Consider the following 18,224-nt stretch of genomic DNA (forward strand, 5'->3'; position numbering starts at 1 on the left):
ATTTATATTGTGCAAACACATATATATTATGTGCACGTGCTTATGATATATTCAATAAAAAAAAAAAAAAAAAAAAAAAAAAAAAAAAAAAGTCTTTCAAAATAAATGTGCAGGTGGATTCTTTGTTCCCTCTCGCCGAGTGCTTAATGGTCTCCCTATGTGCTCACCTCTATATTTGCCTGAATAAATCCAGGCAAATACACTTTTTATCCTTCCAGGATAGATGGGATGGAATGATGCTCTTGAATTATCTCAGAAGGTGGATGTGGATTTATATTTGTTCTCCTGTAGCTGCTCATGAGTGGGTATACTGACCATCTCTCTGAGGATCTCCCAATTCCCCTCCTGGGGCTGTTTCCTTTTCCAGTCCTCCTTATATCAGCTCAAAGGGTGTTGTTCAATTGAGAAAGGAAGACAAACAGACCATAGTGTCTTATCCTTGTGCAAAAAGGGGGTTTATTGCTGCCAGTTGCACAGTAGTATACAATTGTAGTCCAGCATAAATGTGCTCTGCCTCTGTTCCTGCAGTGCTGTCTACCTGTGTCTGTATTCAGATCACCGAGCCTCTCCAGTGCAATGTCGTGACGTCAGAGCCCCTCCCCTACGCGTATCGTCACAGGGTCACGTGACTTCATCAGGGGGAATGATTAGATCATTCTAATCATTCCCCCTGATGAAGTCACGTGACCCTGTGACGATACGCGTAGGGGAGGGGCTCTGACGTCACGACATTGCACTGGAGAGGCTCGGTGATCTGAATACAGACACAGGTAGACAGCACTGCAGGAACAGAGGCAGAGCACTTTTTATTAGCACTGATCACTGTATTGGTGTCACTGGGGAGTTCAGTGACACCAAGTCAGTGCCCCCCAGTGTCAGAATGTCCGCCTAAGTCCCGCTATAAGTCGCTGATTGCCGCCATTACTAGTAAAAAAAAATAAATTCCAGTATCTATACCACCATTTGTAAATGCTATAACTTTCATGTAAACCAATTAATTTACACATATTGGGATTTTTTTTTAGCAAACACATGTCGCAGAATACATTTTGGCCTAAATTTATGACGAAATTTGATTTTTACATTTTTTTACTGGACATGTTTAATAGCAAAAAGTCAAAATATTGTTTTTCTTTCAAAATGGTGATTTTTTTGCTAATGCAAAAAATAAAAAACACGCAGACAATTAAATACCATCGAAAGAAAGCTCAATTTGTGGGAAAACAAGACGTAAATATAATTTGGGTGCAGCATTGTATGACCGGGCAATTGTCAGCGCCGTATCGCAAACAATGACCTGGTCAGGAAGGGGGGTAAATCCTCAGGAGGGCAAGTGGTTAAGATCCTCTAACCCCAGTAAGGTCACCAGTGTCCTGTGGCTGCAGTCTTCTCTATACTCGGTAGGGGGAGCACTTGCATTGCAGGTTCTTTTCACGCATGCGCAAAAACATAAACAGGGTAGTGTAGCTGCTCAGAGAACTAGTACGGTGCTCGCTCCCGGCGGTGTGATCGCTGCGCTCCATGGTATGGTTCGGCTTCGGGTTCAGAGGATTCGGGCAACTAGAACAGGGGGAGGGGCAGACTTTACTCCTCCCCGAACCGGTTCAGATTAGAGGCTTAGATCCGGATCAGAAGAAGATCCTCAGAGCGGCGCCCTCCTGGAGTTACTCGGCTTTTGTGACAGGTGCGACACCTACTGGTCAGATGTGGTATCGTCCTGATATACTGTTACCTGGCACTGGCTGCCTGGCTGGTTGGATGGATGGATGGATGGATGGGTTGGGGTTCTGGTTTTGTGCAGCAAACATAAGCCATGGTGCAGTACTTAAATATAAATCACCCTGTCCACAATGTACAGCTGTATGCAGATCCCCCTCTGTCCATGCCTCCTGTGAACATGTGTTGATGGACAAACAGGCACTGTGCTTATTCCAGGTCAGTGACCAATAGTGGCGCAAGGCCAGGCGATGAGCATTTTCAGAAAGAGGGCAGCTACAGCAGTTTCCATCCATCTCTCAGTATGGATTTCATTGTACATTCTGTTCCTTTGTGCTGTCAGAGTTATTGGATGTGTGCTGCAGATGGATGTGCGCTGCAGATGGATGTGTGCTGCAGATGCAGCTCTCTTTAAGGATAATTCCACCTTTTGCAAAAAATAAATAAAAAAATTATATATATATAAGAAAATGCACTCATGCGGCTAAAACCGAAAATCTGCATTTTACTTTTTTTGTTTTTGCATTGGAGACTGCAAAGCATTGCAACCATAATCAGTGGATAGCGGGTGCAATGCTCTGACTCCTGAAGACTATTCCTCTAGCTCAGGTCCATACCGTGTGTATACCTTCATTTATGGAGCTGGAGGAAGTATCGGATGACTATGAGTCCAGTGAGGTCACAGCCCTTGTGCCCCCCATTGAGAACTATGAGTCCCTCCACCATGGTGGCAGATGGGACTTGTAGTTTTTTGTTTTTTTTTATTCACAGATATCTAAATGAATGACACTGCTGTGCACATCTGCACCAAATTCTACATTTGACAGGAGATGGCAGGGAGAAGAACTCTGCAATACTTCTAGTGGAAGGGGGAGGGGTGACTATGTATCACACCACTAAATATACATAAAACAACACATGGTCAGAAATATGTGCTTTAGCTTTTAATGCAAAAATAATGTGTTGTAAATGATTACCTTTGCTTTATCTGACAATGTGGGAAGAGACCGTTCCTGTTGATCCTGAACACCAGTGAGGAGCGATGATTACACTGTTTGTGATGGTACCCTTATAGTTGGTGTCTGTGGATCACCCAGGGTTCCTATGTAGCCTGCTGTTTTTGAAAGGAGTCATGTACAGTGAGGTCCATAAATATTTGCACACAAGCACAGTTTTAGTTTTTTTCAGGTATTTACCAAAACATATTCAAGCTATAGTTCTATAATGGATATGAGCTGAAAGTGCACACTCAGGTTTAATTTGAGAGTATGTACATCCACATTGGAAGTAGGGTTTAGGAATTAAAGCTCTTAAGAGTAGCCATCCCCCCTTTTTCAAGGGACCAAAAGTAATTGGGCAGTTGAATCAAAAGCTGTTTCATGGCCAGGTGTGGGCTACTCCATCGTTATTTCTTCAATTAAGCAAGTAAAAGGTCTGGAGTTGATTTTAAGTGTGGTATTTGCATTTGGAAGCGTTCAAAGGAGAAGTCCATGCACTTGAAACAGGCCATTGTAAGGCTTCTAAAACTAAACAATTCCATCAGAGAGATAGCAGCAACATTAGGAGTGGCCAAATCAACAGTTTGGTACATTCTGAAGAAAGAAGAATGCACTGGTGAGCTCAGCAACATAAAAAGGCATGGATATCCACAGAAGACAATAGTGGTGGATGATCGCAGGATCCTCTCTATGGTAAAGAAAAACCCATTCACAACATCCAGACAAGTGAAGGACACTCTCCAGGAGTTGGGCGTATCATTGTCAAAGTCTACAATCAAGAGAAGACTTCACGAGAGCAAATACAGAGGGTTCACCACAAGGTGCAAACCATTTATAAGCCTGAAGAATAGAAAAGCCAGATTAGACTTTGCCAAAAAAACATCTAAAAAAGCCAGACCAGTTCTGGAAAAGCATTCTTTGGACGGATGAAACTAAGATTAATCTGTACCAGAATGATGGGAAGAAAAAAGTGTGGAGAGGTCTTGGAACAGCTCATGATCCAAAGCACACAACGTCATCTGTAAAACATGGTGGAGGCAGTGTGATGGCATGGGCATGCACGGCTTCCAGTGGCACTGGGTCATGGGTTTTTATTGATGAAGTGACAGAAGCAGCCGGATGAATTCTGCAGTGTTTATAGATATACAAATATGTACTAGTGCTGGTGCAAATCATAGCCAAATCATAGTCAAAAGTAAAAATCAAGATAAATCACAAATCTGTAAAATGATAATATAATAAAATAAAATAAATAGTGACAGTTTGTGGCAGGTGATAGGTACAGGAGTTGATAGTGACTTCACGTTCCAGTGGCGAGGTGATAAATAGTAAAAATACGCACTCACCAGATGCGTATCTTTCAATATGCATATAATCAATATAACCAGAGGTCCCCCTCATGGGATGGGATGGATGAGCTGGGCCGTCTTAATGGACTCTCCTCCCTTTTGGTATTGGGCAGCCAAACGGTCGTCTCCCTTAGTATAAATCACCGGGTGTCACCGTGGAAGCCTCTTAGGTAAATGGCCCGGATAACTCACACTGGAACTGGTGTCCTCCTCTACACTGGTGGACTGGTGTCAGCAAATGGAAATGGCTCCTGTGCCATGAGGTGTGGGCTCTAGGAATGAACGTTGGCTCACGGAGGAGTCAACAAAAAGTAGCCCATGGTGTAGTATTTTTTAAAAGAATTTATTATTCCACGTGGTTTGGAAACATTCAATAAAATAAGAGTATACAAACAAAGTACACTGACCGTATAAAGTGAAAGGTGGCCACGGGACCTATGTTAGGAGCGGTGCTGGACGTCACGGCGTTATGGCCCCTTTGACGCGTTTCGTGCAATTGCACTTCCTCAGAAAGGGATACCCATTACGCCTGTGCCGTGTGTCATTCCTATTTATATACTGTGTCACTGGAAATGATCCAGAGACGCCAGTGCATGCGCAGTGCGTTCGCGCCGTCTTCCAGCGCTCCGTGCATGCGCAATACGTACGCCACCATGCTATTCCTGGGAATGCGATTTTTGCATTGGAGACAATGGGATACGATTTTGCATTAAAGCCAATGGGATGCAATTTTGCATGTCTTCAGGACCATCTCATACCTAGTTTGTGTTGTATTCCCATTACAAAGACAGTTGGTCTCTATGGTGCCCCTGGGGGGGGTCCATGCTAACAGCTGCTGCTTCCTGGATCCAGAGATCAGCGTTGATGAATATTTTGTTAAAAATGGGAATTTTGTTTTCAATTATCAGACCATTTTGTGTGTCAGATCAATAATCTGTGGGAATGGTCTTGCTGTGATTTGCTGCTCCTGTAAAGTCTGGTTTTATTTTGCAGAAGATGGCGGTTTACTTCTCTCCGGATTTGTTGGTGGATCTCCCCAGCGGTACCTCCATTTCTGTGGTCTGGATTGTCAGGATGTCCTGCTATCAGAGAAGTACATGATTGTTCTAATGAAGGACAGGGTGGAGTGCTGGAACACTGGCTCCCTACATCCCGATGGAACACTGCCAGAGCCCATGTGGAAAATGGCGGTGTCTGCTGGAAATAAATCTGGTAAAGGCAATTGTTTCCTAGTCATTGATGTACCCATACACTTTGGTTACCTGACATTCAAAGCATAGGTGACAATGTTTTCACCAAGTGCCTTTTCCTGTCCATTGTCAATGCAGATGTAAGTGTGATGGCATGACTCACATTGTGTGTATGTGTCTAGAACAATCGATGATAATAAAGAGATATTGACACTTTTCTGGAGATATGGCCCCTTTAACAAGGCCTGCACCTCATTCATGAAAGCTGTACGCCAATTTTGTTATCAGTAGTGTCATGGCCACCAGAATAATCTAGTTCTTACTACCGTAGCTTTTAGAATCTATTACTATGTCTGCAACAGATTCTAAAAAGAATTACTGTCATTTCTCAGGCAAACAAACTGGCTGTAATTAAGACCAACTCACATGGCATACAGACAGACTCGGTGCTCAGAATTGGGCATTTGTGCTGGGAAACTGTCAAAATGTAACCGCTGCCACCACACAGCTCAGGGTTACTAGGATGCTGGCGGCAACCAGCTTCCTAGCAACAGATGACTCATCCCCAGCTCTATTCAGCTGCTAGCTGGGAAATTCTTAAGCTGACATCTGAAATTAAACAAAGGGGTGGGGATGCTGGCTAACATCATTGTCCAAATACAGTAATAGAATGTTGGTGCAGGTGACAGATTAACCCCTAGACGCCGAGCGCACGCAATTATGTGGCCTCTTGGCATCTGGGCCTTGACGCCGAGAGGCCACATATTTGCGTGCCATTAGAAAATACATATGTGCTGAGTGCGCGCGCCCTGCATGCTCCCAGCACATATGTCCATGACTCACAGAAAGGTCCCTATCTACCCTCCGATCGGGGCGTTTTCCGATCATGTGACGGCGAATCACGGCAGTCACATGACCCTAAAACCCCACCCGCCTCCCAGCATTTGAAACTCTTAAAGGACCGGGAGGCGCCAGCGCAAAGGGGTTAATGAATGTGCATGGAGAGGTGCAACAATGAGGCTGGAGTGTCCATCTTGGTGATATTATTGCCCAGATATGGCCATTGCCATATTTTGCCAATGTTGTCAGCCAGCTTGTCCGGCTGATGTTCAGCTGTCCGCTGAGGAATTCCCTGGCTGGCAGCTGATTGGGGATGGTGAAGAGTCATTAATTGCTAGGAGCTGTTGGTTGCACTGCCATCAGTATCCTACCTAGCAAGGTCTGAACATGCACTATGGTGGTATGGACTCTCCAGTCTCGTCACACCCTCCATGCAGATCCATGTTCATGTTAGGTCCATGAATCTGTTGCGTTCCCTGACATTTGCCGTGCAGAGAAGCGACAGAATCCTAGAGTGTTTCCACACTCCTTTATGACTACCCCAGAAGATATTTTTCAGCTTGGATTGTTAGCTGAAGCTGAGTTACATCAGTGCCCAGACACTAATGTGTACCTGTTGGCCATACAAGTAATGATCTGATCGAGCAACTCTACCCAGAATCGGATAATACGATCAGATCTATGGACTGTCAAAAAGACACATACTCTGTTCACGATCGATTTCGAGCAAAACCAGTTAGTTTCAATGAAATGATTCTAATCAGTCTGGACAGAAAAATCTGAACACAGGAAAGTAGATATTTTTATATGATGGTTAAACATGGTGCATCAAATGATCCATTCTATATTCTGATTCTAATTCCGATTGGACAGTAGATCTGTCAACCATATGATTTGATATAAAATCGTTCAGTGTATGGCCACCATCAGAATGGCAGCTACTATCATGCTTTATCTCTGATGTGTTGGGATTGGTTCTCTTTTATTGTGCAGATTTTTACTGTAGCAATTTATACATGTTCAGGGCATAGCACTGAAAAGAAGAAATTCTATACATGGCAGTGGATATTTATCCTGCTCCCAGGCAAGAGTATGATGGGGTTTTTATTTAAGTACATAGTTTTTTAATAATATTTCAATTTGTAATGTGCACTGTATAAATAAATGTTTATTTTCTGTATTATTTGTAGTCTTCCCCTTGGTGGGCAATGGATATGTATTACTTGAGCCTCCATTCTTCAGGGAGCTCCCGCTCACAGTGCAGGCTCAGAGGATTGCACTAGGGAATGAACACGTTGTACTGCTGACCTCGGATGGAAGAATAATGACCTGGGGAGCCGGCAGGTAGGATATTGTCCAGCTTCGGGCAAACCTCAGTATTGTGCACCATCACACATGGAGAGTCATGGAGACACATGGAGAGTAGAATAGAAGGGCTGCTGTCTAAGCATTCTTTTGAACATTAGAATTGAAGGTGATAGACCCAAACCCCCAGAGCTGTATTCAGCTGTTTCCTGATGCTTCCTCCAGTCTGTTTCATTCATACCTCACTGTACTAGATACAAATTTCCACAAGCGTTCCATGTGCTGTCCTATACTGCCCTTCATCTGTCTTTTCTCACTCACGTGTAAATCTGATTCATGAAGTACACCGGGACTGAGTTTCCAATGAAGATCATTTTAATACTTTTGTATTCACTTCAAATTCCCTATCACATTTGTAGGAAGATCATGCTCACCGCCAGGACTTCTCCTAAGCTTCTCCCATCCTATGGAACTCCCTACCTCTATCTGTCTATCTCCTACTCTGTTCATCTTTTAAGTGATCCCTGAAAACTCATCTCTTCAGGGAAGTCTAGCATGCCTCCAACTAATAACTATACCTCCACCTTCTCCATCAGCTCATCCCACACAGTTATTACCTTTTGTATCACTTGGCCCTCCCTTTTAGATTGGATGCTCTCATGGGCCCCCTGAACCCTCTTGTCTTGAAGTGCATTGTAATTGGTCTGTTCCAATTTATTATGGAAAGTGCCACACAAACTGTTGGCTCTATGTAAAACCTGTGTAGTAGTAATAATAGGAAACAATTTGTTTTTTAACCAGTTCCTGCCTGGCCTATTGTAATATAACAGCCGGCAGGGACTCATGACGTCCCCCTGGAATGTGCATTGCACGTGGCTGTGGGGCAAACAGCCAATGATTGATCACTGTACCGGCCCACTGCTTGTACCATGTGATCGCTGTGACCTTGAACAATGAATGGCTTCCTTTCATGCTATTCATTACTTACAATTGTGTTGCTAGCTGTAACTGGTCACAGTAATCACATGGTACAGATAGGGCCAATCACAGCACATCTGTACCATGTTATTAGCATTGGCCAATCACAGCTAATCACAACAATACATACTGAATTAATCAGTTTAATTCAGTAAAAATTGTTGTTTATTTACTAGTGAAATTCAATGATATAAGCAATCATAATGTATTAAAAAAAATCCTGATCACTTGCCCAGAGTAGTGCAGTATTACTATGGTAACACTATAGTGCTCTGGTCACAGAGGTAAAAATAAAAAAAGTAATAAAAAAGAAAAACATATTTTTTTACATACTGTCACGAGTCAGTGTCCCTGATCGCCGTCACAGCAGTTATATGATGAAGATGTACTGCACTGGTGACAGTATGTAAAAACCAAAAAAGAAGAGGAAAACATTTTTAATTTAATTTTCCAAAAGATAATGACAAAAATCTTCCCATGCCTTTTACTATATACCTCAGACTGTCTACTTTCCAAAAAGGGGTCATTTGGAGGATATCTGTACTGTCCTGACATTTTTGGGCCTCAAGAAACAGGCCGTCCCTACATCAGGATTGATCGATTTTCAGATATTTACCATAGTTTGTGGATTCTATACCTTTCTTATCGACTAAATAATAAACACTGATATGGGTTATTTTCACCAAAAAAAATGTAGCAGAATACATTTTTTGCCTAAATTTATGAAGAAAGATTATTTATTTTCAAAATGCTATAAGAGAAAAGGAGAAAAATGCATTTTTTTTCACAAATTTTTGGGTATTTTTTTGTTTATTTAGCAAGAAATAAAAAACCTAGTGGCGACTGAATATCACTGAAAGAAAGATCTATTTGTGTGAAAAAATGCTACAAATGTCATATGGGTACTGTGTTGCATGACCGTGCAAAAGCTGAAAATTGGCCTGGACAGGAAGGGGGTAAAAGTGCCTGTTATTGAAGCCGCTAATTCACCTGAATTTAATTGAATTACAATGTCATCACAGAGTGAAATTAATTCATTGGTAAACCAGCGTCATTGAGAAGAGATGAACATGTTTGATCTGTTCCTTGTTATTTCTTAGACATGGGCAGCTGGGACATGGAGATGTAGAAGATGTCTGGGAACCTCGCATAGTGGAAGCTTTACATGGGGTACCAATGAAAGAAGTGGCAGCTGGAGGTTGGCATTCAGCCAGTATCAGTGGTAGGTACTATGAGATATTAAAGTGTTCCTAAACCCAGGACCCTGCATTCACTATATCTGGTCTCCCCAGGACCCTGCATTCACTATATCTGGTCTCCCCGGACCCTGCACTCACTATATCTGGTCTCCCCAGACCCTGCATTCACTATATCTGATCTCCCCGGACCCTGCATTCACTATATCTGATCTCCCCGGACCCTGCATTCACTATATCTGGTCTCCCCGGACCCTGCACTCACTATATCTGATCTCCCCGGACCCTACATTCACTATATATGATCTCCCCGGACCCTACATTCACTATATCTGATCTCCCCGGACCCTACATTCACTATATCTGGTCTCCCCGGACCCTGCACTCACTATATCTGATCTCCCCGGACCCTACATTCACTATATCTGGTCTCCCCGGACCCTGCATTCACTATATCTGATCTCCCCGGACCCTGCATTCACTATGTCTGGTCTCCCCGGACCCTGCATTCACTATATCTGGTCTCCCCGGACCTTGCATTCACTATATCTGATCTCCCCAGACCCTACATTCACTATCTCTGGTCTCCCCGGACCCTGCATTCACTATATCTGATCTCCCCAGACCCTGCATTCACTATATCTGGTCTCCCAGGACCCTGCAGTCACTATATCTGGTCTCCCCAGGACCCTGCATTCACTATATCTGGTCTCCCCAGGACCCTGCATTCACTATATCTGGTCTCCCAGGACCCTGCAGTCACTATATCTGGTCTCCCCGGATCCTGCATTCACTATATTTGGTCTCCCAGGACCCTGCAGTCACTATATCTGGTCTCCCAGGACCCTGCATTCACTATATCTGGTCTCCCAGGACCCTGCATTCACTATATCTGGTCTCCCAGGACCCTGCATTCACTATATCTGGTCTCCCCGGATCCTGCATTCACTATATTTGGTCTCCCAGGACCCTGCAGTCACTATATCTGGTCTCCCAGGACCCTGCATTCACTATATCTGGTCTCCCACAGTACACACTACATGGAAGTGCAATTATTTTAGTAAATATAAACTGTGAAATTCATTTTCTCATCAGCAGTATATGGCAGTCTTGTGACTTCTATCATTGTCCAGCACTGGTTAAAGCTTGTAGGAGGAGTTTTCATTCTCCTCTGACTATGAAACTGCATAACCCCTGACGTTCTGTCTGGACAGTGCTGATTGGCCCTGTGATGATCACATGAACCCCCCCCTCCCCAAAAAAACCCCCCCCAAAAAACTCTCTAGCATTACGAACCAAACTGAGCATGGGCAGAGTGCCTCCTAGGGCTCTGTACTACCAGCAGATGGATTAGGGACAATCGGAAAAAGGGGGATCAGAGAAGACAGGATCAAACAGCCTTTTTACACAAGGTGGATGGATTAACCCCTTAGGTTCCAGGGTGAGTATAACAACATGTTCTGGGTTTAGTAACACTTAAAGTGTTAGTTCACCTTTTAGAGAAATGTAAATCTGAATTTACACCATATACCCTCCCCACCCTTTTAAGTCCCCACTGTACTTACCTTCAGGGTTGGTGAGCTGTCAGTGCCCATGCAAGCGGTCTAGCGGTCCAGGGATTTGAAATATCTGCTCTTCTCTCTCTCTTCTGTGCAGTGCTTCCAGGACAGATTAGAGCAATGCCCTGTGACAGCACTGACCAATCAGAATTGCTTTGGTCCATCCTGGAAGCAAAATCCCTCCGCTTCTGTCCACTAGATTGCCTGTGTGGGCACCGACAGCTCAGCATCCCTGGAGGCAAGTACAGCAGAGACTGAAAGGGGTGGGGGGGAGGGGGTGTACAGTGTTAGATTAGCTTTACATTTGTTCTCTAAGCCCCTAATCACACCGGGTGCGACTTGTCATGTGACTTGACAGATGAAAGTCTCACCCTATTTGCGACTATGGATCCGTTCAAATCATTGTGACTTGAAAAAGGTTCCTGCACTATATTTGTACGATTTCATGTGCGACTTTCATTGACATCTGTATGAAGTCGCACAGCTGTCGGCAAGCTGCACATGAAGTCGCACTGATTGGTGGCTTTGAAATCGCATTGAAGTAGCGTGACCTCAAAGCTGGACTCAGTGTGGGCTGAAGGTGAACTAACACTCACTCAAAGGCACTCAAACCAATTATTAATCTGACATTCTGAGTAACTGCACTTACGTGTTTCTTCCATGTAGAAGGTGGAGACATTTATTGCTGGGGATGGAATGAATCTGGTCAGCTTGGACTTCCATCAAAGACACAAGAAAGTAAGTTGATTTGCTGCGTTTATCCTCCACGTCTTGTTATATCGCATTATAGATACAATACTTTATTCCTGCTCAGGAATGACCCTGCAGGATGCAAGTGCAAAGGAGGAGGATGATGATGATGATGATGAAGACAGTGGTTATATTGCAGTCCAGTCCTTCCCAGCTTTGATTGACCTCCCCCAGGAATCAGAAGCTTCAAAGATAAGCTGTGGGTCACGTCACACGGCTGCAGTAACATGTGAGTACTTGCAGTATTTTCTGGTGTACTTCTCTCATAGGCACAGCTCATGAATATGATTTTTGTTACATTTTTAGACTACAGGCTTAAAAAAAAAACAAAAAACAAAGGACTAAATGTAATAGAATTGGATTTATTGTATCAACAAACACAATATCACCCAAATCCACTTTACCTGTTGCCACCTGCACAAGACATATGTACAGCAGCACAAGCGTGAACTTTATCACCCACATGCCACACATATGTGTCAATGGGCAGCTGATGTTTCTATGCTGAGAGCGCTTTCACTAGGCTGTCAAAGGTAGCTGTCTGGCCCGCCTCCTGATTAAGTGACCACTGTGACAGCCAATAACAGTGGTTTCATGATCACCGATCCTTCCTGTCCCCCACCCGTACATTAAAGTGTTACTAAACCCACAACAGTAAAATCAGTCTGTATATGCAGTAAAGCATGCTTGTTATACTCCCTGTGGAACCTAAGGGATTAATCCTCTGCATTGTGTAAAAATGCTGTTTGATCCTGTCTTCTCTGATCCTCCCCTTCTTCCAGTGTCCCCGTATTGTGTGGAGTCACTCTGTGCATGCTCAGTTTGGTGTGTATTGCTAGAGAGTTTTTTTTTCTCTTGGGAGAAGGCATGTGAGCAACACAGGGCCAATCAGCACTGTCCACACAGAAGTCAGGGGTTTTGCATCCTCCTAGAGCAGAAAGAAAACTCCTACTACAAGCTTTAACCAGTTCTCAGCTGAACACTGATAGAGGTCACAAGACTGCTCTAACTGCTGATGAGAAAAGGTATTTAGCAGTTTATATTTACTAAAATAATTGCACTTCCATGTTGTGTGTACTGTGGGAGAGCAGATATAGTGAATGCAGGGTCCTGGGAGACCAGATATAGTGAATGCAGGGTCCGGAGAGACCAGATATAGTGATTGCAGGGTCCTGGGAGACCAGATATAGTGACTGCAGGGTCCGGGGAGACCAGATATAGTGAATGCAGGCTCCTGGGAGACCGGATATAGTGAATGCAGGGTCCGGGGAGACCAGATATAGTGAATGCAGGGTCCGGGGAGACCAGATATAGTGACTGCAGGGTCCGGGGAGACCAGATATAGTGACTGCAGGGTCCGGGGAGACCAGATATAGGGAATGCAGGGTTCGGGGTTTAGTAACACTTTACAGGAATGCTGGGGCAGAGCAGGAAGGGGTTAAGGCCTATTTCCAGGGAAAGTAACAACTCTCCCATACAGGGGGGCTGCCTTGTGCTGCAAGGGCTAAATGTCTAGGTCCAGGGAACCATAAAAAGACAGGTTTTTGTTTTTTTACCTGATCACCTCCCCAGCAGTTGGCGCTTTCCTCCATTCCTCTATGCTGCAGCGGTGAATTGTTCCTCAGTGCCCTCACGTCCAGTTCAGGGCTTTGCATTGGAATTGATGATGTCAGAGAACTGTGATCCCTGAAGCATAGGGGACAAGCAGTTGCAGGGACTGGTCTAGCAACACAGAGGGAGCCTGCAGGAAAGGAGGATCGGGTAAGTAAAAGTGCTTTTTCTGGTCCCCTAGACCCAAAGTAGTATGTAACCCTTGCACTGTTAAAATTCTCCACTTCAAGGGAATATTTTTATTTTACCCAGAGTTCAGCTCTAATAGAAGTGTTGACATGACAAATCATTGGGGTTGATTTACAAAAGTGAAGGTAAGAAAACCACACCAAAAATAGAATGGTTGCCTATAGCAACCAAGCAAGGCTGCTGTTAGGTTACTATGGTGTGTGAGTATAACCTGCGCAGATGACTGATCAATTAGCTTGGCTGCTGCTAGCAAAATCACAAATGTGTACTGGTGAACAAATGTGTGAGTGCAAACATAAAAATTGCTGCCCTGCCTCTCCCAAAAACTACTTTAAATAATTAATGAAATACATGAATGAAGTCCCTACTACACAAAGGGTCCCCACAAATGTGCATGTGCTATAATGCCCTGTGGGCTGGCAATTGTATCCCTCCTCCCCAGTGACTAAATCCCAAATAAACCAATAAGTAAATATTAGGTGCTTAAACGACAATAGTGCTACAAATAGCACATATACAATGCCATGAAACTGTGTATACAGTGAAATTGTATAAAACATATATATAAAGTACCAATAATTGTACAAACATATAAAAGTAAAAAAAAAAAACCCCAAAGAAACCCCCATTCGCATCCGGTGTGAATATTAAGTGATACAGTAGTACACTCCTGATGACGTCATACGACGAAACATGTAGGGCGGGACTTGATAGCGCTACACTTGTCCTCTGTCCATTTTCAGGTTACTGTGGAAGGTGTAGTTCATTAATTTGTATTCACTGTCATTTGCAGGTTCCGGTGAGTTGTACACTTGGGGTTGGGGTAAGTACCGATTATTCCTCCAATATTTCTCCAATAGCAAAAAAAAATACCTGTTCATCAGACAACAATGAAAATGTAGAATATAGAGGAAAACAATGCCTTGTTTTATTATCTGGTGATCCTGCCAGTAGATCCCTTAGTCTTCAATGCCTATAACAGACCAGCACAATATCCAGCAAAAGTGGAAGTTACAGGGTTGGGACAAACCATTGGACACCAACAAGGGGTGCTTCTTACAATCAGCATTTATTTATTTATTATGTTTTAAGGTCCAACAAATGTTTCTCAGTTTCCAAAGTACAAGGTATTTCTGTAGAAGATGATTAATCTACACATCGTTCACAATTTGTTTACAGAGCGTCATCATTTCAAATACACATTAACATTAAACACAAGCACAGTACTTATGGCGTCACAGAAAAAGATGAACCTGTGTGCTTAACTTCTATCGTGAGCCATAGACATGAAATATAATGGAAATAATGGAAAGGGGAAAGTAGATTACAGTAGTTGTAAAAGCTCATTCTATGCATGAAGGTAAGAGACCTTCTGTGTACAGCCCCCAATACTTACCTGAGCCCCATCGAGATCCAGCAATGTGTACAACAACCTTGGTTGTCCCGGGTCTCTGCCCCCTTCATTGGCTGAGACAGCAAGCAGGAGCCATTGGCTCCCACTGCTGTCAATCACAGTCAGCCAGCCAATGAGAAGAGGGGGGGCAATCCATCGCTCTATGCGTGAATGGACACATGGTGCAGCAGCTTGGGAACAACCTGCTCGGGTGACCCCATAACAAACCGCTTGCTATGGGGGCACCCTGCAGAAAGGAGGAGCCAGGAGCACCGGCAGGAGGCCTCAGAAGAGGAGGATCTGGGCTGCTCTGTGCAACACCACTACACACAGCAGGTAAGTATAGATATGTTTGTTATTTAAAAAAAAAAATGAACATTGAGTATCGCTTTAAATGGCAAGTATTGGTTCTGGGTCTTTTTTTCACTCCCCCAAAGGCACACTCAAGGGCCAGATAGAATGGAAGATAATAACATAAACAATGAAGGTCACAGAAAATAAAAAAAAAATGGGGGTGAGGGAGGAAGGGGAAAAGGGGAGGTGGAAGAAAGTCACTCAATGGAAATAGGAACTAAACCAGGGTCATGGCCATCTTCCCCACACGCCCCACCACCCCAGCAACTTCATAACAGTAAGGAAATTGGGTCAAAGGTAGGTGACATGTTATTCATATGTGTTAACCCTTTCTCTGCTACCGATGCAACATTTACGTGGGTGGCAGCACCAGCATGTAAATCTCTATATATGAACGACAATGTCAACCTAACCCAGGGTGTCTGCTATTTAGATCTTTACTTTAAGTAATCTTCAGGCCAAAACTTGGTGCAGCGTTGCATGACCGCACAATTATCAGTTAAAGTAATGCATTGCCATATGGCAAAAAATGGCCTGGTCAGGAAGAGGGGGGGGAGGGGTGTAAATCCTCAGGAGGGCAAGTGGTTAAGCTTTGGCAATAAATCCTGGAAGCTGATTGGTTTCTATGCAGAGCTGCACAAGATTCCGCACTCTCCAGTTTTAGTAAATGAACCCCTCAGTGTGCACGACGCCTTAATGCTGGTGACAGACTGCATCCTATATGTCTTTCCTTTAATTGGCCCATACTTCCACTGTGCAGAGCAGAGATCTATGTGGATCCTTAAAGGAGAACAAAGACAATGCATGCAGATTATTATTATGCATATTTTCTTGTGGTTTATATCATGAGTGGAGTTCTCTAAACTGTAGTGCAATCATGTTTTCCCTCCTGTGTCCTAAGCTTGTTAGATATAACATAGGAGTAGCTCATGGCGTGTGTCAGTGTTATCAGTGTGACTCCAAGGCACTGTTATCAAAAGTAAATCATGGGCCATGAAATTTCCATGAAGAGAAAGTGAAATTTCTTTCCGTGTTTTCTCCTCTGTTCATACTGATTGCAGTGCCACTGTAAATCCAGATATTTCTTAAGACCACTGATATTATAATCTGATTGTAAATGACATTGTCTCCAGCTGACATTTTTATGTTAAAGTGGAATATATATATATATGCACACACACACACACACACACACACACTGCTCAAAAAAATTAATAGGCATATAGTATCGTCAATGAAAGTCCTGGGATATTGATCTGGTCAGGTTAGTAGCAGAGGGGGTTGTTAATCAGTTTCAGCTGCTTTGGTGTTAATAAAATTAACAACGGGTGAACTAGATGGGCAACAATGAGATGACCCAGAAAACAGGAATGGTTTTACAGGTGGAGGCCACTGACATTTTTGAGGTGATACCTGGACCCTACAGAGGTTGCACAGGCTGTTCAACTCCTCCAGGATGGCACATCAATGCGTGCCATTGCCAGACGGTTTGCTGTGTCTCCCAGCACAGTCTCAAGAGCATGGAGGAGATTCCACAAGACAGGCAGTTACTGTAGGAGAGCTGGACAGGGCCGTAGAAGGTCCTTAACCCATCAGCAGGACCAGTATCTGCTCCTTTGTGCAAGGAATAACAGGATGAGCACTGCCAGAGCCCTACAAAATGACCTCCAGCAGGCCACTGGTGTGAATGTCTCTGACCAAACAGTTAGAAACAGACTTCATGAGAGTGGCCTGAGGGCCCAACATCCGCTAGTGGGCCCTGTGCTCACTGCCTGGCACCATAGAGCTTGATTGGCATTTGCCATTGAACACCAGAATTGGCAGGGCCGCCACTGGAGCCCTGTGCTTTTCACAGATGAGAGCAGGTTCAACCTGAGCAGTGGGTCCTGGGTTCCTCCTGTTGCACAACGATGCCAAGCCTCATGTGGCGAGAGTATACAGGCAGTTCCTGGAGAATGAAGGAATTGATACCACTGAATGGCCCCCACGCTCGCCTGACCTAAATCCAATAGAACACGTCTGGGATATTATTATTATTATACAGTATTTATAAAGCGCCAATAGTTCGCTCAGCGCTGTACATTACAAAGGGGGACAGAACGTGTGACAAAACAATACCAATACAATGCAAAACATGAGGGGATTGAGGGCCCTGCTCCTTGGAGCTTACAATCTAGGAGGGAGGGGATGGTGGCACAGGAGGAGATAGCTGTGGGGGATGGGGTGGTAGGAAGAGTGGAGGAGGGTCGGCAAGTTAGCAGGGGCTGGGGTAGGCTTCCCTGAAGAGGTGGGTTTTCAGGGTGCGCCGAGAGGAGAATAGGTGATAATCTGATGGGTTGGGGCAGGGAGTTCCAGAGGATGGGTGACACCCTGGAGAAGTCCTGGAGGCGGGCATGGGAGGAGGAGACCAGGGAACTAGAGAGAAGGAGGTCTTGTGAGGAGCGGAGTGTGCGTGCTGGGCGGTACTTGGATATTAGGTCAGTGATGTAGTTCGGGGCAGTATGGTGGACAGCTTTGTACATCAGCGTTAGGATTTTGAATTTGATCCGTTGCGCAATCGGAAGCCAGTGGAGGGATTGGCAGAGGGGGGTGGCAGAGATGGAGCGGTTGGAAAGTTGAATGAGTCTGGCAGCCGTATTCAGGATCGACTGAAGCGGGGATATCATGTTTCGGTCCATCCGACGCTGCCAGGTTGCACCTCAGACTGTCCAGGAGCTCAGTGATGCCCTGGTCCAGATCTGGGAGGAAATACCCCCGGACACCATCCGTCATCTCATTAGGAGCATGCCCCGACGT

General features: G+C 44.3%; 1 protein-coding gene across 3 annotated transcripts in view; it reads left to right on the forward strand.

The window, feature by feature from the left end:
* The first annotated feature begins 1,440 nt into the window (after positions 1-1,440).
* The window catches only part of RCCD1 (RCC1 domain containing 1), a 32,049-nt gene continuing 15,265 nt past the window's right edge, over positions 1,441-18,224 (forward strand). For all 3 annotated transcript variants that reach the window (XM_089664408.1, XM_089664407.1, XM_089664406.1), the window contains exons 1-7: positions 1,441-1,684; positions 5,057-5,275; positions 7,284-7,437; positions 9,477-9,598; positions 11,798-11,869; positions 11,946-12,110; positions 14,475-14,504. In XM_089664408.1, coding sequence (XP_089520534.1) covers positions 1,522-1,684; positions 5,057-5,275; positions 7,284-7,437; positions 9,477-9,598; positions 11,798-11,869; positions 11,946-12,110; positions 14,475-14,504 — 925 coding nt within the window. In that variant the 5' untranslated portion in view covers positions 1,441-1,521. The remainder of the gene's footprint in view (positions 1,685-5,056; positions 5,276-7,283; positions 7,438-9,476; positions 9,599-11,797; positions 11,870-11,945; positions 12,111-14,474; positions 14,505-18,224) is intronic.

The sequence above is a fragment of the Staurois parvus genome, unplaced genomic scaffold (genome assembly GCF_062004578.1).
Source record: "Staurois parvus isolate SC_StPar_1 unplaced genomic scaffold, SC_StPar_1.0 ptg001912l, whole genome shotgun sequence".
Taxonomy (NCBI): domain Eukaryota; kingdom Metazoa; phylum Chordata; class Amphibia; order Anura; family Ranidae; genus Staurois; species Staurois parvus.